Source organism: Bactrocera dorsalis, chromosome 1 (assembly GCF_023373825.1).
Source record: "Bactrocera dorsalis isolate Fly_Bdor chromosome 1, ASM2337382v1, whole genome shotgun sequence".
Classification (NCBI taxonomy): domain Eukaryota; kingdom Metazoa; phylum Arthropoda; class Insecta; order Diptera; family Tephritidae; genus Bactrocera; species Bactrocera dorsalis.
Genome location: NC_064303.1, coordinates 99,895,911 through 99,920,308, shown reverse-complemented (window position 1 = coordinate 99,920,308; position 24,398 = coordinate 99,895,911). Strand labels below are relative to the sequence as shown.

Below are 24,398 nucleotides of genomic sequence, written 5' to 3'. Positions count from 1 at the left end.
ATATTATTAATGAAGTTGTTGCATATTTTCCGCGAACACTATGCACGCGTAATGGCCAAATGGATGGCAGGCCACATGCCACCACCAACAACAAATATGACAAACAATGACAACAACTGAATTGAGTAATGCGCCGAGTAAACAGAATGCACTTGCCACATGCGCTATGTGCGCGCGTGTATTTACTTGCAACGTCGCTTTGGCAGTCGCCTGGTTGCACTTGGCCATGTGAGCGCGGCTTGCCAACGCGCGGCGACAACCTGTGGTGCAACGCGCAGCTAACCAACGCAACGCCTACTTACCGCTACAGAGCGCTGGCGCGAAGAATAATGCCGATATGTATGCGCAGATATGTGAAAGCATTAATTTTGTGTAAGTCTAAGCATTTGCGCAGACGCTGAGGATGTGTTTAATAAAGGCAAGGTAATACAAAAATCATCTTTTAATAGCTGAAGCTTTGAATTGTGTTATTATAGTTCGGCAAATAATAATTCAGGCGCCTCATAAGTGCTTGGGTTTAGGCGCCAAAAGAATATTTTCAGTGAAATATTGGAAAATACTCAGCAAATGAAGTAGTAAGAGTGGGCACCAAGCAAACGGTAGACGAAGGTTTAAAACTCCTTATATCTAAGTACAGACCACATCACTTCAATAGCGCCCAGCAAGTTCCTCGAATTAATGAAAGGCTTTTGTTAGGGCATATGATAGAGGATTGGGGGGAGAATAGAAAGACCATTGGTTGCAGTGCAAATCTCAATTGAAATCTAGTCTCATCTATGCTTGACTTTAGGCTGGTAAGACTGTTGACTTCAACGACTAATTTTTCACAATTTTCATTTTGTTTCAGTGAAGCCAATCAGTTTTGTTCCAATGAAGAAAATATAATTACATTTTTGTGGATATTTTAGATTTAGAAGCAAAAAAGAAAGAAAAGATGTACAAATCAGGAAAACATAAACCCCTGCGCACTTTATTTCGATTGGTCGGTTTATATGGCAGCTATTTTAGACGTCTTTTCCACAGAAAACAGAAAGAGATAGCAAAATATGAGCGCGATGAGCTTGAGTCTTGAAATCCAACGCAGAATCTCTCTTGCCAACTGGTGCTACTTTGGACTAAGAAGACAATTGAAAAGAAAAGTTGGCTCTCGACGAACAAAGACCTAACCTCTAAAAGTCCTTTATCATTCCCGTCCTGCTTTATGATGCGGACGCATGGGAAATTGCATCTTCTGATGAGTCAGCCATAGGAATGTTCGAGAGAAAGGTTCTGCGGAAAATTAATGGTCTATTGCGCGTTGGCAACGGTGAGTGCCGCAGCCGATGGAACGAAGTTGTACGGGATATACGGCAACATTGACATATTTCGTTAAATCAAGAGACAGTAGCTGCGCTGGCTAGGTCATTTTATTCGGCTAGAAGAGAACATTCCAGCTTTGAAGTTTTTCGACGCAGCACTCGCCGGTGGAAGCAGAGAATGAGGAAGACCTGAACTCCATTGGAGAGATTAGGTGGAGCAGAACCTGGCTACAAATGGTACCTCGCATTAGCGCCAAATAGCGAAAAGAACTAAGGACTGGCGCGCTGTTGTTAGCTGGGCTATAATCACGTAAGTGGTGTCCACACTAGTCAAGAAGAAGAAGAAGAAGACTTTGAGATGCTGGCTAGCAGGAGCTCGGACCGAAAATTTTATCAGAAGTTAAGGCAGCAAACAAATGCTTTCATGCCGCGGGCCGACTTCTGAAAAGACAGCAGTGGAAACCTGTTAATAGACACTCGGAGTACAATCGAAATTAGAATGGAACACTTTTCGAAACTGCTCAATTGCGAAAGCAACGCTGCAACGGATAAAGAAGAATTCCCAACATGAATCTACCGTGATTGGACGATCACGGTGAAAACAGCTCTAAATCGGTCTAAGGACAACCAAGCCCCCGGGGGGTCGATCAAATACCGGCTGAGCTGTTTAAAGCCGGAAACGAGGAGCTAAAAAGGCGCATGTTTCATTTGCTATGCTTGGTTTGGTTGCCATATGTTTGGCATATAAGTCCATAAGAAGGCAGATCGCGCTGTCTGCGCAAGTTATCGCGGTTTCAGTCTTCTTAACATTGCATATAAGGATTCTGTCGACAATATTGTGTGGAAACAGATCGAAACCCATTACCTTTTTCGCCGAAAATTTGGTATCTCTGCAAAACACATACGCTCCGTTAAAATCGGAAAGAACAACTCCGAGCCGTTCGCAATAAAATTAAATTTTAAGCGGGGTGATTCGCTGTCCTGTGTCTTCTTCAATATAATGCTGGAAAATCGTTAATCTGAACCGCATTGGTACTGTTTACTCTAAAGGAACAATGCTGATGGGGTACACAGATGATATTGATGGTTAGTTAAGGTCTTTTATGACTCGGACGAATATAAATTCCAACAATAATTTGAGAATGGAGATTAACCCTAGAATAACTCTTGCCAGCAGGTGCACCTTTTGGATCGGTAGGTAATTAAAAAGCAGAACCTTCTCCCATCATTCCCGTACTCTTATATGGCACAGAAACATACACAATGACGAACCGAGATGAAATGGCACTCGAATCATTCCAAAGAGCTATCTTTCGCAAGCTCTTTGGAGCCGTCCGCGTGAGCGATAAATGTGAAGAAGATGGAACCACGAACTGTATGAGCCCTACGGCGCCATGGATATCGCTGAGCGCATAAAAGTATAAGGAATGCGTTCAAATTGAAGTTGGTGTACCAAGAAAAAGCTTTTTGGACTCGAGACCCATAGATGGTAAATGGAAGAAAGGGCGCTCACGTATCCAATGGAGGGACCAAGTACATAGCGACCTGCCTAAAATTGGGATGTACAACTAACGTGACCTGAAAATGGATGCGCCGCCATAAGATGCGAAACGAAATATACAGCAAAGCTGAATTCGAATGTTGCAAGGCATTGCAAACATGGAATAATATTTCACCTTTCTTACACCGAACACAGTCGTAATCTACATTTGCCCTCTGTAAATACATACATATATGTGTGTACTATATGTATAAGTATATGTATTCGTCGTGGTGTACATAAATATTTGATACCACTCACTTTGCCCACTTTAAGTGAGTGCAGTGCAAAGTGATTTTTCTCTTGCGTTCTTATTCCGATTTTTCCCGCATTGCTTGTTGTTGTTGTTGGCAACGGTATCAGCTGTAAAATTTAAATAAATTACAGCAATAAAAAAGATAAACTTGAAATTTGTTACAATACGCCAAGCAGCAGCAGCGGCAGCAAAACTAACAACAGCAACAAACACCAAAAGGTTTACAGCCTCTCATGCTCGTATATACGCTGCGATGCAATGGATGAAGGTAAGTCGTGCTGTTTCGCTTGCACATTCGTGAAGAGTGTTTCGCGGTAACGAAGCCGCGCGTGCACACGCAGCTCAATGTAAAGAATGACTTTAATTAACTGATAACTGTGAATATGTAATGCGAATAACTCATGCTGTGCGCGGGGCAAGAAGGCAATGCAAGCAATGCCGCGCAACAAGGATAGGGAATGCGAGTGCAAGCAATGCTAAGGGACTTAAAGCTGCCGAAAAAAGCACGAAGATGTGTGTATATACATGTGCGTGTGTGTGTTCGCTGGCATTTTTAATGATAAGCAGCATTCGCACTTTTGTTATCAAAATACATTTATTATGTGTGTTAATTTGGTACACTCAAAGATGCGGCGCAATTTATGGAGATGTGTATGTTAATGCGTATATAGTGAGTGTGTCCCGCTGGTGAAATTTGTTGCTTAAGTGTCTCAGGGTACTTAGTAACAGCTGCTAGATGGTCGACCGTGTTGGTGAAATGAAAGAAATAAGTTTCAGAATTAGAACGTTAGTATTTCAGCCTTTCATGACAAACCGAGTTCGAGAATAAATTTTGAAAATTCGAAATAGAATTAATCTAACTCACCATGTTCGAGATTAGATTTCGAAAATTCGAAATAGAATTATTCTAACTCACCAGGTTCGAGAGTAAATTTCGAAAATTCGAAATAGAATTATTCTAACTCACCAATTCGAAATAGAATTATTCTAACTCACCAGGTTCGAGAGTAAATTTCGAACATTCGAAATAGAATTATTCTAACTCACCAGGTTCGAGAGTAAATTTCGAACATTCGAAATAGAATTATTCTAACTCACCAGGTTCGAGAGTAAATTTCGAAATTTCGAAATATTATTATTCTTACTCACCAGGTTCGAGAATAAATTTCTAAAAGTCGAAATAGAATTATTTTCACTCTGTTTAGCATAAAAATAATATTTTTAACAAAGAGTTTTCTAGGGAAGTTTAATGTTAGAAGAAAAATTCGTATTTTTTATAAGAAGCTGTCAATTCAGTGTTCTTTCCAGGGGGGAAGGGGGGTGTTTTCTTTACGGGACGGGTCCAAACCTAGCTCACAACCCATGGGGAGGAATGATTCGTGTTTTCTCTTTAGCTCGCCTTCAAATGGATCCTTTTGATACTTGGATACTTGGTCTAAGACCGAAAGTCGTGAACTACTTGAGCCATATGTTGCTACTTCGGACTGACTAGGCAATTGTGAACTGAAGTCCTTTCTCGACGAACAAAGACCAATTTCTACAAGTCACTTATCATCTCCGTCCTGCTATATCGGCACCATATTATTTAATGATGACAACATCTGATGAGTCAGCGCTACGAGTTTTCGAGAGAAAGGTTTTGCGGATGATTTATGGTCCACTGCGCATGGGCAACGGTGATTACCGCAGTCGATGGAAGGATGAGCTGTACGAGATATAACAGACAGCTCTTTGGATGTGCTGGATAGGTCAGGTCGTACGTATGGATGAAAACATTCTAGCTCTGCACTACTGGGTTCGACACAGACTATGATTAGGAATTAACGTTTATTTTTTTGGGTTTCGGTTTGAACCCGGGGCTAGTGGATGCGACATTCTGCAACTCGAATATGCTGATATGACACTTAGCAGGCTGGTGGGCTAATATCACAACTACCTCAAATGCGTTAGAACCAATACAGACCTCAGAGTGGTAGGTAGAAGACTATCACTTTACATTGATCGGCTCTGAACGAAATGTCCCATAAGAGCGGGCGTCAATCCTCACCTTGACTTCGTTAGAAACAAATTGGGGACAGTTAAAGGCGATTACCTTTCGATGAACGGAAAGCGGCTCTGAGTGGGAACTATTTTACCAACTTTTCATTAAAATAAAATTAGGAGATCCGGAGTCGGATCGTGAAGGAAAGTCAAAACCGTCACCCAGACATATCCGGAGTAACGCAGGACCCAGAGTGATGGAACCATTACTCGCCAAGGCTTTTAAAGGGCTCGGTACAGCCTTTATCTCGGGTGGAGTTAAGCTAGTCCAACTAGGGAAGGAAAATGCCCGCAAAGTCGGTAGAAATCTATCAACAATTGACAGTGCTGTGCTAACGACATCGCCAGTAGAAGAAAGGGGAACCTCGACTAGTGTCATGGCCTACACTGTGGGTGCACATAGGAGCGGAACACACCGGTCAGCAAACAGAAGTCGGTTCGAAGTTTGGCTACTAAAATTCTGGAGCTCCACGGTGACAGACACGCTAAGCAAGAATTTGTCCTGTTTGCCAGAATGTTAGAGTGTGCTAGAAGGGTGCTGAGCGAAGAAAATGGTAGTGAGAAAACTGAATAAGACGTGCGCCAAACGTTAGTCAAGCGGCAAAGGTTAATTGAGAAAGAAACTTGCGCAAACATTTACCGAAATCGCTGAATGCGCGCATTCTATTGAACTTGGCGTATGGATCATCAACTACCCATTCGACATAAAAAGAGAAAAAGAAGCGGTGTTTGATGAAATCCTCACACAAAATCACAGGAAGGCCCTTAGCTGGCCGAAAAATAAAGTTGCTAGAGTTAGTTGACATTCTGAAGATGACATTAGAATATGTTAGATGTAGCGTGCAAGAGGAACACATTTTAAGCGGCCTAAGCGGCCACTGTATTTTTAGCGTCTCTCTCCAGTGTCTTATTTCTCTACTCAGACCTCAACCTAGTGACTCTTAGAATGATATTTAAAGTCAATGAAAAGGTAAACGTGCAGAACGAAGCAAGGTTTGTAAGAAAAAATTGAAAGATGGCTCTAATAGAAATATCATTAGTACACCTTCTTCCTTACTTAAATCGGTTTTCGGCAAAAATTTTAATTTTATTAAAACAACACCAACTTTTCAGCCTACCTACTGCACATCCACAAGTCATGCGACTGTATTTGCATTAAAACATGTTAACAGTTAACTCTACAATAAACTCTGACGCCTTCGGCATGATTTGCTACAACGCTAATCCTATTAAGATTTTCTGCTTGCAGCGCTTTGCCACAGCGCTTCTATTCAAGCAGCTCAAGCAGCTGAAGTCGCCTCATTTACCCACGCGCTTATGCAACATTTTCCCACCGGCCATAACTGGCATAGCAGCGCATATTTAACAGATCATCAGCACAACAACAGCCCACCGGCATGGCCGCGTGGCCACTCGGCGCGCATGCGGAAGGCTGGCTACTGTGGCAGTAACGATGTGCTATGCGCGCCAATTCGCGAGCGATGCACACCAATTAAAAGTGCACACACACAGGCACGCAGCAGTGCTGCTATGGGCAGTGGGCTAAAATTTGTTGCAAAAATCAAATTTCTGTTACACAAAAGACAGCCATACATATGTATGTACACACAAGCGTACATGTTGCATGGCTGTTATTGAGGAAGTGCTTGCACATCGCAGCATATTATTGCTCTATACACCATTCTATTGCATGCAAATTACCTGTACTGTTGATGATAGACGCTGTTGCGGTTGTTGCTCCACATATTGTTGCTGCCGGTGTTGCCGTTGACGACGCTGCTGTTGTTGCTGGTGATGCTGATGCTGCAGTTGTGGCTGTGGCTGCTGCATGAAGGCGCCGTCGTTGTATGCATTTGTTGTTGTGCTTGTTGTTGTTGGAAATTCTTGAGCGCAATCTCTTGCGGTTACAATTAAATTGTATGAACTTTTCGTTTCGCGATCAAGTTCACGGCGCGTACGTATCGTACCGTTGGCAGCAATTTCAAAGTCGTTATTATCATCGCCCGACGTAATCGCGTACTCGATGCGCCCGTTATCGCCTTGATGGAGTTGGAAAAATGAAAATGGTGGAAAAAATATTGGTTAGTTGATAAAAAAATGTAGTTGATATAATAAAATATTGCAAAAAAAAATCTAAATACTAAAACAACAAAAATGTAATGCAACAAAAAAGTGAAGCAACAAAAATGCAATGCAACAAAAAAGTGATGCAACAAAAATGCAATGCAAAAAAAGGTAAGCGCAGCAGCAGCGCGACTACTGTTGTGGATGGCGCGTTTGCCACTACACACATACTATTACAAACGCGCTTGCGGCTGGTTAGCGCTGACTTAGCGCGCCAGTAGCGGCGAAAATTGTTGCTGTCGCGCTATAAGCGGCGCGCTTGGCTAGGCGCTGACTTATAGCGATTTTGTATCCTAACCTAGCAAACAATTGCTGCTGTTGTTGTTATTATTGTAGCGCGCGCTCAAATTATAAATTATTTGCAATTCGCAAGCATCAAACTTTCCTTTTGTCTGCGCTCTGCGCTCCTGCAGCGTGCGCTTTTCACCGTAATTTCTCGAAATGCGCTGCTTGCAACAACAGCTGCCGCATTGCCGCTAATATTTTGTGGTATTTTTATATTTTCACTTAAAACTTTGCAACATGTTTCCACACTTCCTCACCTCAACCGAGTCAAGCGCAAAAAAAATTGAATTCTGCGGTAAGTGCAGCAGCTGATAATTTGGTGAAAATTATGACGCCTTTTTTAAATTGAAGTTAACTTCGGCTGCGCGCTCGTTTATATGTGTGTCTAAGTGTATGTGTGTACCATCTTATTTTCTTATTTACCTGCGCCTTCGACTTCAATCTAACGCCATTTCTACTGCTACAGCTAACTTGTAATCATAACTGTGCCGCATTGACTTACTGACTCCTTTTATTGCCTCCTTTTATGGTGCATGCAACCATGTGGTTTACGGCTTTTGGTTGGCAAATCTGCTGGCACCCACTCAAATATCATAAATGTGCCGTGGCATATATACATAAGCATGTATATACACTTACAGTGTATTGTGTTTGTGGTGTCTAAAGGCATCAAAAGTCATGGCATCGCAGCCTCCGACTGCCAGCCTGCCTTTATCGCGCAACCCATCCCGCTATGCTGGTTTTGGCGCTGTCTGGCTGCTAGTACACCTTCTACTACTGCTGATACTCATACTTTCTACGCTAACTGTGTTGTCTTTCTGCTCTTCAACCATCACTCAACACCAGCGCATTGTTGTTTCAGCAACTTTTTTCTGACAGCTCATTTTTGCCATTTTTTATTGTGATAAATTATGATTTGATTTCAAACGGTATCCAACTCCGATGGTTTTTCAAAGCGAAGGTAAGATATGCTCTTGAAAAAGTTTATTAAAAGGTTGAGGATTGAGAACTTAACCTCTTTTTAAATATTTAGTTATGAGAAAAGTGATTTTCATTATAGTTAACTGAAGGTTGAAGGTAAGATCTACAAGTCCGAAATAAGCACGACCAAGAGCACGTTTGGCTAAAAGCTATCATGAGACCTCAAGATTCAGGGCAATACTCACAAAGAACCAGATTCTCTTGGAGTATTTAAAGGATTTGAATGGCAGTTGGATTTTGAGCAGTCAGCAGTCAAAGCATTCTGAGCGATCATTTTTCGGTTGCCCTGTATTGCTGTACTTAGGTAAGCAATGGTAAAAACTCTGTCACTAAAAGTTATTCCTTGACTCTATGAAATCGTATTTCTTTATCCTCTGATATAATATTTCTTGGAGACGGACAGCACATGCTTTTCGAGCCTTCTGAATGAACGTCACTTGGCGGAGTCAATTAAGTAATTCAAACAATTCAAGTTCCCTGGGCCAGTTGACATTATACCAGCGCAACTGCAGCGAGTTGGCACGGTTTCGTGCAGTGGGTTAGTACCCATCTATACGAACTGCATTAGATTCGGATATATTCCTGGGGCTTGGAAGCAGGTTAGGGTTGCGTTCATTTCGAAAGGCGTTAAGAGCTCGCATATGCCGACTCAGGAGTTTAGATCCATCAATCTATCCTATTTCTTATTGATAACGTTAGATATATTGATTCACCCGGATTTAAAGCGTAGTATTCCAAAATATCGACTTCGAAGGGCACAACATACCTCAAAGCTACGACAGATCAGTGGACACAGCCTTGCACTCTCTTATTTCCTGGTTCGAGTGGACCATGAGGACCAAGCAGTTTGGAATGGAGACCTTTCTCAATATCGTGGGGGCATACAACAATGCATTACCAGAAGCGGTTATTAGAGTTTTAAATAAATTTGAGGTTGAATCGAACCTTATGCATCTCATCCTCCAACTTCTCTGCACGGGCAAGACAGAATGTAAGTAGAGCACTTCAAAAATGGGGAGGCCTTTCGCCACTTCACTGGATTATTGTTGCCAATGATATTCTGGAAAAGCTTGAGGAAGTCTGCCTACGCGGACGATGTAGCTTTCATGGTTAAAGGAGGATTTCTGCATACCGTGTATAAACTAACTCATGGGTACTTTAGGCAAAAAACTGGGCTGCGCTGCTGTAAAAAACTCTCCATAAACACTAACAAGATCGAATTGGATGTATTCACTACGAAGTACAAAATCCCGGAGTCGTAGCTACCATCAATGAGAGAAACGTGTCTTCAGACTGCTGACAGAATCTAGGCTCCATTTTAGACGGAAGGCTCTCGTTAGAGTCTAATATCGAGGGGAGATCCTGGAAGGCATCGTTTGTCTTGTATTGCTGTAGGTGAGCCGTTGGCAAAAAGTTGGGGACTGCCATAAAAGGTAGTTCTTTGGTTCTTTGAAATCATATAAACCTATAATATTTAAAATGTTCTACCGATTGGAACACCCTGTACCAAGGCTAATCTATGTTTCATACATTTTTTGAATTTTTTTCTTTTTTTAATTTTGGAACACCCTGTACCAAAGTTAACCTGGTGAAAATAGCTTCGAATTTTATTTTTAGTTAACAAAAAATAATGGAAACCCATAAAAATGTGTGCGGTTTTCGGCCACACCCTGAAAAATTGTTATTCAAACTGCAATTGTACCGTTGATTTGGTTTCATTTTCAATCTTTAGCTCTGTTAATCCTGTTGCCGCCAACGCCGCGGACATTCCTAGCGCAATTTGGCACAATAAATAAAAACTGGCGAAAAGCAGTAATAGCAGAGAAGCTAATGAATGCTGTGACGTTGGCGCGAACCGAGTTAGACACACAAACACACGCACACACATACGAAGGCACAAACAGAAGCCGTGGAAAGGTGTCAGTCATAAATCGTGAGATGCTCATTTTTCTGCGCACTTTTTGTTGCGCTGCTGCCGTTTTAGTGGCGTTTTTTACGTTTATTTTTATTTTTGTGTTGCACAGTTTTTGACACGGTAGTTTCGGCTTATGCCGCTTAGCGGTTAGGAGCTATAATGATATTTATTTTTACTATGAGCATAAATGGCAACTCGGAAACTCCTCAGAAACTCGGAAACATTTAAAGCACCGCCGTTTAGTGGGTCAATAGGTGAGGAACGTTTTTAATGTGCCAGCAATTGCAAAGTAATTTTTCGTGTTGCTAAGTGTGGCAAGTCGCTATGTAGTGTAATAAAAGACTAGAAAGCCAGCGACTGCCAGCGAGTGGGTGCCGTAAAGCGAGCGCAAACACGTGATTATTCTGGGTTGTTGCAAATAGCGGCGGAGCTTAACCATTTGAGGAGCTATAAAGAGCGACATTAATCGCAGAAGTGCACATATATGATTTTTGTTGTAGTGAAAAGCTCAACATCATGCCAGTTATGAGTTAATTGTCCAAAATTTATACACCGGAGTTCAACTGGTAATATAATATTTATCGTCTGTGTTGCTTATGACAAAAGCTTTCCCAGTGTGTTGTTGCTAGTGTCAAAATTGTTGCTTTCCCAGTGTATTGCAATAGTAAAATTTGTTGCTTTAAAATATATTGCGCTGTTTCTTGCTTACCTGAGTCAATATCTGTCGCAGTAACCGTTACAATCGGTGTGCCAATCGATACATTTTCATAGATCTCATTCGAATAGCTCATCGGATCGAATATGGGCGCATTATCATTCAAATCCAACACATTGCAATACACAGTCAATGTGGTGGAGAGACTGGGATGTCCATTATCTTGTGCCTGCACCACAAGTATATAATGTTGCACCTGGAGAAAAAGAGAAAAAGTAATTAAAAAATCTTTAATGTGAATCAAAACATATTGACATTTACTTATATTGAAATATTATATTAAACCTATAAGATTTTGCTTGAGAAAAGTTTATATATTCTTAATACAGCATTTGAAATGAACCTAGGCAGCTTTAGTGTATGCTTTAAGGTGTGAAGATTCATTAATTAGTACATTTATCAACACTTTAGCAGGTTTGACAACCATATGCAAAATATTGCCTACTTTTCGGCGCAAAGTGGTAAAGGAAAAGCTCATACAAAACTTTATTAATCTATATTTAATATAAATACATAAGATTTTCCTTTCAAAACTTCTATGGTATATATTTTTAGTAATGGAGTTTCGAATGCGCCTCGGGAAACTTTAAGGAAGCTTTAGTGTGGGCCTTAAGGTGTGAAACTTTACTCATTAGTACATTTACAAGCACTTTAGCTGATTTCACAACCACATTCAAAATATTGTCTACTTTTTAACAGAGTTTTCAAACGTATCGGAAACTTTAGTGTAAGCTTTAAGGTGTGAAACTTCACTAATTAAGCCATTTACAATTGTTTGGTAGGCATATGCATTTTATTGCCTACTTTAAAGCGCAAAGTGTTAAAGGAAAAGCTCGAACAGAACTTTTTCAATCTACTGTATGATTAACTGTGTTGATTTAATGTAAAAAAGCTTTCAAAACTTATACATATTTTTAATACCGGATTTTTGAATACGAGTCGGGAAGCTTTTGTATAAGCTTTAAGGAAGCTTTAATGTAAGCTTTAAGGTATGAAACTTTACTACTTAAACCATTTATCAACACTTTATATTGCTTCATAAGCATACGCATAATATTGCCTACTTTTAGGCGCAGAGTCTTGAAGCAAAAGGAAGTTCACAACTTTTAGGCTGACATTAACTGATTTCGTTGAATTTTTTGTAAAAAACAAAAAAAATTCCAAGAAACTATTCACGAGAAAAATATGCGCGGCGACTTGCCGTTCTCTACCGAGTAGCGACTACTATTAGAAGCTCTTCTTATAGTCGGATGGAGCAGAAATCAAAGCAAAAGTATATCTACTAATTATGTGTCCCTATAACTAATACTCTACCATAGCTACCCCCTCTAACTGCTGTTAAATTTTATATAAAACATAAAACTGACTCAAACCTGCATATTCAGCAAGCAAACTAAACGTGCGGTTTGCGAAAAATTAAAGCCAACGGTAGTTTTTCATTCCTCCTCCTTTCGTACTATAGCAAAAAGTTAATCGCACACGTATTTCGAAACTCAAAAACTCATTTTCAACATTTCAAAAAACTTGTTAACTGGCACATCACTCACCTCTTCATAATCCAAACGGGCTGTCAGTGTGAATACGCCCGTCTGCGGATTCAAACTAAATACATCATTGGCCCAATCCGAGATGACGGTATATGAGACGAGCGCATTATCGCCCAAATCCGGATCGGTGGCGGCGATAATTCCCACTTGATAGCCACGTGGGGCGTTTTCGGGTATGTCAAAAGAGTAAACAGGTTCATCGAAAATCGGTGGGTTATCATTGGTGTCGGTGACCTGTAAAGTGAAAAGAAAAAGCAAAAAATATAAGTTGATATATAAGAGTATGTCAGTGTGGCATATACAATGTGTAAAATGCGATTCTAAATATGAAATCAAAATAAAATAATAATAGTAAATAAGTAGTTTTTTTTATTAACAGGTTTAGTGATGCAAGTAATTTTTTTTTTTTTTGAGTTCAAAGTGAGTAAGTGGATTACTTAAATTTTAAAGTAAGTAGAAAAATAATAGTAAAAAGTTAGAGTAAAGGTTAACATCACCGCAGTCCAAGAAATGCGATGGACGGGACACGGACTGAGATGAATAGGTCCTTGTGGCATTTACTACCATGGCCATATAAAAGAGCGCAAATTCGGTGTGGGACTCGTGGTGGCAGAAAGACTCCGTCGCCGAGTCTTGGACCCTGATGGACGAACGTCTAGACACAATCCGCATTAAAGCGAAGCTTTCCAATATATAGAGAAGGACGACATGACAAAAGATGTCTTCTATGAGCACTTTAAGCGGACCTATGAGAGCTACCTTCAGCCTCCATGAGGAAGCATCCCCAAAAGTGTTGAGGCTGATCGACTTCGTCGCAGTCCGAAATCTGGTTATCTGTAGTACTAGTTTCCATCATACGAAAATTCATCAAGTGTTTTAGACGTGTGTACGCTCCGAGGTCCTAGCATTGACTCAGGCGTATCTTGTTGCAGCGGAGATACGCATCCACCTCTGTGCAGCAAAAAATGCACGTCAACAAACAAAAGGAAGATTCAACGGCAAGAAACTGCTGCCGTAATCATTTTTTTAAATTTTCAAATATTTTTTTTAATGCTTTCATATTTTTTTATATTTTACATATTTTTTTAAATTTTTTCATATATTTTTTTTTTTTAATTTTATATATATGTTTTTTAAATTTTTTAAAATTTATTTCTGCTAAAAACAACGTTTTTTTGTATTTGTTCATGTATATTTTAAATTTTTTTATAAATTTAATATTTTTTTTTAATTTTTTCACATTTTTTTATATTTTACATATTTTTTTAAATTTTTTTAAATTTTTTTTAATTTTTTTTTTTTTAATTTTATTTTTTTTTTAAATTTTTTAAAATTTTTTTTTTAAATTTTTTTTTTTTTGTATTTGTTCATGTATATTTTAAATTTTTTTATAAATTTAATATTTTTTTTAAATTTTTTTGGGTATATTTTATAGTTTTTTTTAATTTTTTTCATACTTTTTCATTAATTGTTAAATTTTTCATAAATTTTAGGCATTTTTTATTTTTTTTATATTTCATAACTTTTTTTTAATTTTTATTTTATTTTATTTTTTTTTTGTCATATTTTTCAAATTTTTTAAATATTCTTTTAACTTTTTTATTTTAAACTTTTCATATTTTTTATATTTTTAGGTACATTTTATAATTATTTTGGTTTTTCATACTTTTATTTTTTCTTTAAATTTTTTTTCTTATTTTTTAATTTTTTTAAGTTTTTTTTTAATTTTTTTTTTTAATTTTTTTTTATTTTTTTTTATTGTTTTTTTTTATTCTTCTTTATTTTTTATTTATTTATTTCTGCTGTAAACAATCTGCGTCTGCCGCATTCTACGCAAATGCATTCGAAAACGCATTTTAATTTTGCTTTGCTGAATTTTATTTTAATCTTTTATTATTGTTGTTTTTGTTTTTAATATCATCCGATGCATTTAAATGCGTTTAAAAGGTGGAAACAGCTGTCAGTTCTTATTCATATCACGAATGCACTGGAGACAGCCCGGCAGGAGGCCAACAGGCAGAGAACTGGCGCAGAAATAAAAACGGGCTACATACCAGATATGTATGTATACGCGCAGACATACAGACACGCAGAAAAGAATCATACATACGGAAAGCTGCATAATGCAAACAGCAATATTAATACACACACACATATAAGCATATGTATGGCGGTGATTTGCGCAAGGGCAGCGAAGGTATAAATATGTAATAATATATGTATGTCTGTATATATGTGTATGTATTCGTGTTAGTATTTATATACATATGTATGCATGTATACATGTACTTTTGTGTGTCTGCATGTCTATATGCGCGCTGTTATGCCAAGGATCGACATGTGTACACGCTGTTGAGAGGCGTCTGACAAGTATGACGTTTTATTAAAATACACCACAAACACACACACACATATAAAGTACTTACGCTTAAGTATAAATGTGTATAAATAGCGACAATAAGCGAATACGAAATTACACTACAAAAAAAAAATACAAAAAAAAATTTTAAATCAGCATCAGCAAATTAATTGTTCGCATTAAAAATCTCGTTTCCCGAAAATAGCAGAAAAAGCACTTCGCTTGCCGCCTTTTCACCTGCCGCCGCTACGCTCTCCGTCACCGACGCGCTGTAATGCCACAAAATGGCCTGCAAAGTGTGAATAAAGCGACCTTAATATATTTTGTTGTTGTTGTTGTGTTGTATTTACCAGCGACAGGACTGCCAGTCGAGCAGCGGCAATACGAAAGTGTTAAATAAGTAGGTAAGGTATAATAAAAAGGGCTGCCGCCGTCAGCGGCGCAGTTCGTGTCATTCAATGGTGGCAAATAAATTTTAAATTTTACTTTTGTCGCTGCGAATGCATTACATTTACTGCCATTACTTTATACGAGTACATTTATTGATATGTATGCGCGCCGATGCTTGCAAATATTTCCATGCCAAGGCGAGGCGGGAAGTGTCTGCGCAAAAATATTGGCATTTTTAGAGGTTTATAAGTGCAGGCACTTCAGGGCTGGACAGCGCGCCGTGTCGGTGTGCTGCCGGACATGGCAAATTATTAACACACATATATTGCACAATAATTACTTGCCACTATGCAAACATACATACACAGACGTGTGAGCTTGCAAGTGGCATTTGACGAGCAGCTCTAGCTGGGTTCCACTATGAGGACACATTGTCAACGCAGCTTGGCTGGCTGGCAGACACTGCATGCGAGCAAACCAATACAGAGGCGCAGATATACAGAGCCAAAGACACAGACTTAAAGACACAGAGATTCACAGACACAGAGAAACAGTCTCAAAGACACACAGAAACATAGACAATACACAGAGGCACAAACACAGTCTCATAGCAACACAGACAGCCACTCATAGTTGTCAGCAGAAAACTGAAAAAAAAACAGGGCTTGAAGGTGTCTTCATAATGCAGTGACTTTTACTGTGTCACAGCGCATCATTTAAGGGAAGAATAATCTCGCTTTTAAGTGATGTGGAGAGACCTTGAAAATTAAAAGCAGCAACAAGCGAACTCAGCAACCGACAGCAATGTCACAATGTGCCTACTACTTTGTATTTATAAAGCTGTGCTGCTACTCAGATGGCCGACCAAACAGCGGCATATGAACGGCAGCCGGCAGTTGGTTGGCCGGCGTGTCGCTTGGTCAATAAGTTAGCCATTCAAGCGCGCTGCTACCTCGAGTCAGTCTACACTCTAGTGCCGGCAGCTGATGTGTATATTTATGCTTGCCATGTTTCTGTTGTTGTTGCGCGCCTGCTTATAAGGTGTGCGGCGCAGCCATGTTGCAAGGCGATATATATGTACATACATACATGTGTGCAACATAGCTGACCATGTTGGTCACATGCGACAGGGATGCCCTAACCTGGTAGGTAACAGACCAAGTCAAAGAGCAGCTGAGCTGAGCGCATGAATTTTAGCGAAATACAAAAGGCAAACAAACGTTTTGCTAGAAAAGGTGCGAATTTCTCAAATTCCTTGGCATGTTTTAGGGTTCCGTGCGAAATTTTCAACAAGTGCTAGTCTATAAAAGATATTGTACGTTTCATAACACTGGCAGGCGGGGTTTCAGTTTAATTGAAAAAAACACGCAGTTCACAAGAAATTCAGTTTAGAAATTTAAAAGGCAAGCTAGTGGCATTTATAGGCGATAATAATGATTTTCAAAGAAATGTCTCAATGCGTATATAAGAAACTTAACGTAAAAAGTTCGTTAGTGCTGTGAACAAAGCTTTAAAGCTCACAAAGATATTGCGCAGGTTGTTGGGTTTTTCTAAACATTCATTTAAGCGACTTTAGGAAGTTAAGAAGGAAAAACTTTAACTTCGGTTGCATCTATAAAGCTGTAATACACGTCAGAAATACTTAACATTCTTACTTTCATATAAGCACTTGATTTCGATCGTTTAGTTTGTATGGCAGCTGCACGCTTTAGTAGTCCGATATCGGCGGTTTCGATAACTGAACAGATTTTTGGTGAGAAAAGCATGAGAACAAAATTCAAGATCGATATCTCAAAAACTTGATCTCAAAAAACAGGAAGACACGGCTAACTCGACTGAGCTCGTCTTGCTGATCATTTATATAAAAATAACATATACATATTTTATAGGGTCTTTGGCAAACTTAAGATACCCTGTTCAGGTTATAAAAGCTCATAGTAAAAAGCTCTTGGAAAAACTTTTAAGCTCTAAAAGATAATGTAAGGGTTGTTGAGTTCTTCCAAACATGAAGCAATCCGACTTTACAAAACTAAAAATGAGAGAGAGAGAGAGCAGTTCAGAAAATAAAAGAAGAAGTTATCAGAAAATGATAACTATAAAAGCTCATCGTGAAAAGATTTTAGGAAAGCTTTTAAGCTCTCAAAGTTTTTGTGGATGGTTGAGTTCTTCCAAACATCAAGCAATGCGACTTTATTTAAAAAGTTAAAAAAACGGAGAGTGACAGAGCGAGAGGTTCAGAAAATCCAAGTTAAGGTTATCAGACAACTTTCTCGATTTACTATGGAGTGATTTAGAATGGCCCTGAAGCTTACTTAACGTGGCGACTATCAGTTTTGTAAGGCAGGCCAGCATCCTTAAGATGCAGAACTATTAAACTTTGGATTTCATTTTTATTCGAGATAAAAAACAAAGCTGGAGAGAACAAATTTGCTTCCAAAGCCCTTCGAATTTGAAGCTCCAGAAAAAGAGCCATTGCTCCAAGTAAGGTTTACAACTTAACATGTTCTATTGGCTCTATAAAATATTCTATATGGTTGATAACGTTATTAAAATGCCGTATTAAATCCCTGGAGCAATAGAGGTGTAACGGGCTTGCTTGTTGGACATTACTGTCGCAATGAAAATTACCGGTGCGGAGGTTGTGCTCGGCACCCGGCTAATACACATAGAAGTGAAGTATGTGGCAATAATTACGTTCAGCCGGTTCTTAATTTTAGACTATTGGAGCCAGACTCGGCGTGACTACAGGCATGACATCATACTCGACATTGTTAATGAATTAATGGAAAGATGGCAGAGAAAAGGAGACCTACGACGAAACAGAAGACTTTCATTCTCCAGTAGAGAAGATTGAACCAATAATTTTGTAATCGACAGTTCCAACGGCAAAACCTACATACATATTCGCTGATGGATAAAAAGGTGTAATAGGAAGAAGACCGGTTGCTTCTATAGTAATTTATACTCAGACGGTAGCTTTAAACTCAGCTCGTTCAAGCCGAAATTGTGTGCATAGAAGGATATGAAAAGGCAACTGGTTCGCTCGAGGGCGCTGGAGACTAGCTTGCTTAGACCATTCAGCTGCTTCAAAGATTGTTTGAAGCAATGAACGCTAGAGGAACACTTTGAAAAACCAGCAATACAGGGCATACCAAAAAGTAACTTTAGGGTCAGGATTTTTTTTTTAATTAACGGAGTTGCTAGATAAGGCTTATTTTGGTTACCACCCGGCAGCACTAATGACGGCCTAAGTGAGACAGCCAGCAGTCTGGCGCTCAACCCAAGCTCTATCAATCAATTAACCATTCAAACAAAACTACAGGTCCTACGTTTGATAATATTCAAAAGACGAATAATCAACTCTCACTTCAATAAAGTGAAAATATTTTGATAGAAAGAACTCCACATAGTTTTTTAAATATTATTCATTGTGATAGCTGAACGAATAGTGTCGACAGATCTTTTAAGGAAAAGCTTCTTACCAATATTTGATAGAGTTATTCACATATGATTCATATTCGATCTGCGCGCATTTTGGGAAATTTCAAGGTTATAAAATTTGGTATAAATATTTGAGTTGTTTGGTATAAGTGTGGTGCTGCACCAAGCAAGAAAAGAAGTTTATTCCTGTGCTTTGTAGTTCACAGAAAAATTTGTGCAAATCTTCTTTACCCCAACCAATTTAAAATCTTTTTCACATTTCATGCTTCATCAAAACAACAAAGAGCTGGCTATTTTTGTTAGTGTATGTTTGAAGTTTCACTGGTAATATGTAATATGATGATGATATGCCAAAGTGAACGTGTTATAAACACTTCAGTAGGCACCACTGCAACGTCACATAAGCAACAATAACATATACAACATACGAGTATATTTATGTATATACTAGTAGGGAAGGCGAGACAACAAAAGCGCTGCGAAATACTTAGGAGGCAGTCCAAACATTTTGTCAAAGTGAGCAAACTGCGCCAGGACTCATTTCATGGTTCTGGGAGAGAGTTAACGGCATAAAATGAGTGAAATTTAAAATGTTTTTGACACAAAGCGACATGATAATGAAAAAAAGAAATAAAAGCAACAACGTAAAATATAAAGTTGCTATACATATGTACATTTCACTGACTAACTAAGTAGGATGTACTAAAAAAATTGAGAAAAATGCTACAAAAGCTTTCCTGGAAGTATGCCTCTAATACATACAAATACACACACATATTTGGAACCATATTCACTAACATTCTCTTGTCTCAATTTTGTTAGACCGAACGCGATTGCTTTATTCATCATTTGCTTGCGCTATTGCTCCCACATAGTTTGGTTTGCAGCATTTGTTGTTGCTATTGTTTCGTAATCCATATTCTGATTTTATCCTCAAATCACATTTTTCAACCTTTTTTTTGGGTTTCTTTAAAAAGAGCTCAAATTCTATAACAAAAATGCCATGCCATTCTCACTTTACTGTTCACACCGCCGCCTCCCTTCCGCGCCGTGCCTTTGCGCTCAAGAGCAGCGCAAGCGTTGAAGTATTCCAAGTTTGCCGCCGCCAAGAGGCAAGTATCGCCTGCTTCGCTTCACTCTTTTTCCATACGTTTTGCTGGCTTATTTGTTGCTGCTTGTTGCCCGTTTTTGGCTCTGCGAACCAAAATTCCGAAACTAACTAACTATAAGCCAGGCTCAGGTATGTGTTTGCATGTCGCTGCTTAACATAGGACATGGCAGCGCACATATAGACTCCAGCACTATTGCACTGGTGCTAAGTAAAAGGGAAGCGCATTCAAGTAATCATTGAGGCGTTTTTATTTAACACGTTGCGAGGCATCAAATTACCCCCTCAAAGAAAAGTGAAATACAAAATGGAAAAAAACAAAAATAAAATTCGCAAGCAACACTTACTTATATACAAGCAGCAGAAACAAAAACAACAAAAAAGTGAATAAATAAGAAAAAGCAAATCTCAAGGAAGTAAAAAGGCGCAAAAGGCAGCTTGTTTTGCACTGAAGTCGAGGTGTAACAAATATCGAACACGAAAATCTCGACAAAGCACTGCGAAAAATTTTGATTTAATATCTTGATATTTAAAAAAAATTAGTTAAGTCTTTCGAGTTCTAAGCGATTTAATTAAAATTTCATCAAAAGTTCTAAGATTAAGAAAAATTTATATCTCGATATTCTAAATAAGTTATTTGATAATTATTTTGAAGATGTCTTTAAAAGCTCTAAAAAAGCTCCTTACTTTAAAATTTTATTAAGAGCTCTAAAAGCTCCAGGAAAGTTTATACCTCGATATTCAAAAAAAGATTATTGGTGCTTATTTTGAAGGCTTGATTCCAATCAAAAATCTCCAAGAAAAATGGTTCATAGCTCAAGCCTCTATATAATTTATTTGAATCTTCTTTTCAAAGCTTGATTAAAAGCTCGAAAAGCCCATTTTTAGAAAACTATTTGAGCTTTGAAAGTTATATTCAAAGATCTAAAAGATTCAAGAAAAATTAAAGTGTATACTTGTACATCGATAATCTAATCAAATACTTGGAAAGTTTGATTCAAAGGTCTATAAAGCACCAAGAAGGAGAAAAGTTCATACCTCGATATTCTATATAAATTATAAGAGCCCACTTCGAAAGTTTAATTTAAAGATTTAAAGGCCTCGAAAGAACAAAAGTCTATTCTTGGGACTCTATATCGATTATTTGAGCTTTTTTTAATTTTCATTACAAGCACTAAAAGCTCATTTGAAGAACCTGATTTGAGCTTTGAAAGTTATGTTCGAAGATCTAGAAGCTATATCGATATTTTAAGCAAATACTTGAGAAGTTTGATTCAAAGATCTAAAAGCATCAAGAAGAAGAAACGTTTATACCTCGATATTCTGAATAAATTATATGAGCTTACTTCCAAAGTTTAATATAAAGATCTAAATGTCTCAAACAGAAGAAGTCTTGAGACTCTATTTAAATATTTGAGCTTTTCTTTAAAAAGTTTCATTAAAAGCTCAAAAAGCTCGTAGAAAAAGAACAGTTTATATCTCGCTACTTTAAATAAATAATTGGAGCGTACTTTGAAATTTTTATTTAAAGACTTAAAAGCTTAAAAAGCTCCAAGAAGAAGAAAAGTCTATTCTTGAGGCTCTAAATAAATTATTTTTGCCTTATTTGAAAGTTCCACTAAAAGCTCCGTGACGATAATTATTTTTGTCTTACTTGGAAAGTTTCATTAAAAGCTTCAAGAGGATAATTATTTTTACTTTATTTTGAAAGTTTCATTAAAATCTAGAATAGGATAAATATTTTTACATTAATTTGAAGTTTCTGTAAAAGCTCCAAGCGGATAATTATTTTTGATTTACTTTGAAAGCTTCAGTAAAAGCTATGGGAGGAAAATTATTTTATCCTTTAGAAGGAAAACAAGAAGAAAATCAAATTATTGGCGCTCACTGTAAAAACTTGTTTCAAAGCCTTAAAAGCTCAAAAAGCTACTTGCTGACAATTTTTTAAATCCCGAAACTTTATATAAATTTATTTTTTATTTTATCCCAAGTGTTTCCTTAAAAGCTCAAAGTAGAAAATTCATCCAAAAGCTCTAAGAAGAAGAACAGTTTCTAGCTCGATATTTTAAGCACATTATTAGTTTCATTAAAAGCTCCAAGTGGAATAAATTATTAGATTAGATAAAGTATACAATTTTTCAAATTTATAAGCAACTTAACTGTAAAGCATGTAAACTATGAAGTCTTAAATAGACTACAACTTTTATAGAGATTAATTTAAGGAATTGACATAACCTTGGCGATAGGAAAGGACAGAGCATTTATAAATTAGAAGCATAGAGAACCGTTCTCACCAAAGTCGAGTCCACGTTACAGGAACGGACTCGGATTTTTATTCAGCCGAAAGGAAAATAGAGCTTTTTAGATGAGACCTCTGTGCTTCTAACATACTTATGTACTTACAGAAAGTCAAAGAGCTTTTTAGCTGAGCTTGGATTATATTTTAACTTTTACTATAATTTTTTCGCTTTTCGAAACTTACCAAAACGTCCGCTGTCGTATCGGTACTTTGCACACCATCGGCTACACGCAACTGCAACACATATTTATCCTTCAACTCACGATCGAGCGCATCTTTCAAGTACAACCGCCCGGTCTCAGGTTCCAACAGAAACTTTTCGTCATCACCGCCAATCAGGCTAAAGGTGAGCGAGCCCAACGTATCGGGATCCGAGGCGCGTATGGTGGCAATGTGATGACCAGCACCCAAGTCTTCGCTGACATTGAAAGAGAGCGGCGTGTCACGAAACACAGGCGGGCTATCGTTCTTGTCCAACACGCGGACGCTGACCTGCAAGCGAGATGAAACGTTTGAGTAATGCAAATAGCAAAGTGAAGAAAGGAAATAATATGTATATTAATGTAACAAATATAACAATAAATTTCAGAAAGCTTAAGACTAGACTTGTGAGATTATTTGAATTAATTTGTGGCGCGTTGTAAACGTAAATCGTTATTAAGTGTGGCATTAACACGTTATCAAAGCTAATAAACTGAATTGGCATATGTATTAGCAGCAATAGTTGCATACAAGTAGGAACATGTGTATATTTGTGGTATATTTGCGCTTGTATGCGTGTGCGGTTGTGTGCGCATGCGCGCAGTGCCCGACACCATAATGACAATTCAATAAAATAATTAATTGTAATCATAACCATATATTGCATGTACGACTAACGCATTTTATCGCAACAACAACAACAACAACGGCAACAAAAACAAGACACAACAACAACGCGCACAAGAGCAGCAGCAGCTACGATAACATTGCTTTACAAGTGCGCTGAACAAAAAGTAGCTAAACACCAGTAACCTCCTGGTTGTTGCAACAGGCAGAAAACATGCCTCCACACACACACACATACACATATGCGCTTAAGTGTTGCGTTGCAGCGAGCGAAGTGTGTGAGTGAGAAAGAGTGAGGCAGGCCGAAGAGAGAGAGAGAGAGTAAGAGAAGAAGCGGTTGTGTGGTGAAGTGGGTTTGTGTTGCGCGCTGAAATGGTTGGCTGTTACAACAACAGCAATAACAACAAGTTTGTTGAACACAGCAAGCTGTAGCTCGTAGCTGGTAGCAGTTGAGTGCAACAACGCCAACATTTACACCATTTACCAAGTGGCAGCTACATTTTTAATTCAATTAAACGCTGCTACAAAAAGGTGAGCTGCTGCTGCTACTATCAACCATAAAATCACAGCCAATACAATTGCGGCGCGGCGCAAAAAAATCCACATCTAAACGATGCGCACACACAGCGACAAATACAAATATGTTGCTGCAACGTACGCCTAGCGCAACTATGTGCGTGTGTGTGTAGTCAACAGCATGGGTGTGATGATGTGCAACATGCCAGATACACGCTACAAGCGCAAAATGCAACAACAACAGCATACAACTTGGAAAAGAGAAAAGTAAAAAGCAGAAGCAACGAGCAATAGAAGCGTAGTTGGCGCTGTTTCTATGTTACTGACTGTGGCATGCAACATGCGTGCCTATTTCACAGCGTTGCGGCTGTGAGCGTACACCCTACAAGCCGCATCAAGCAGTCAGCGCGTGTAAGTTTGGCAGCTGAGGAGTGAGGCGCGCCGCAGCCGACTGCCAACTCCCTACTTCCGACTGCCGGCTGCCACGTTTAAGCAGTTGTGTGTGTACAACAATAACAACGAAGCTGTTGCACATGCGCGCATAATGCTGCCACTGCCTTGTGGCGAGTGTAAAAGTTTCACTCTGTGTTGAAAATTGTTATTGAAGTAATCATATAATTACGACTTTTTCAAGTCAAAGCGCGCTCGAAAAGGAAATAACTGCTTTGTGTGCGGCAGGCGTACATGGCTAACCGCTGCGAGAACCGCTTATGCTTAACTACAACAACAAGAAGAGTAGCGCGCAACAACAACAAG

The 24,398-nt window shown here is 38.5% G+C and overlaps 1 protein-coding gene across 2 annotated transcripts in view; it reads right to left on the bottom strand.

Moving 5' to 3' along the window:
* Positions 1–24,398, bottom strand: part of LOC105227822 (cadherin-related tumor suppressor) — a 357,862-nt gene that overhangs the window by 45,324 nt on the left and 288,140 nt on the right. For both annotated transcript variants that reach the window (XM_029550888.2, XM_019990868.3), the window contains exons 3-6: positions 22,482–22,790; positions 12,702–12,935; positions 11,149–11,350; positions 6,836–7,173 (exon numbers count right to left, since the gene is read on the bottom strand). In XM_029550888.2, coding sequence (XP_029406748.2) covers positions 6,836–7,173; positions 11,149–11,350; positions 12,702–12,935; positions 22,482–22,790 — 1,083 coding nt within the window. The remainder of the gene's footprint in view (positions 1–6,835; positions 7,174–11,148; positions 11,351–12,701; positions 12,936–22,481; positions 22,791–24,398) is intronic.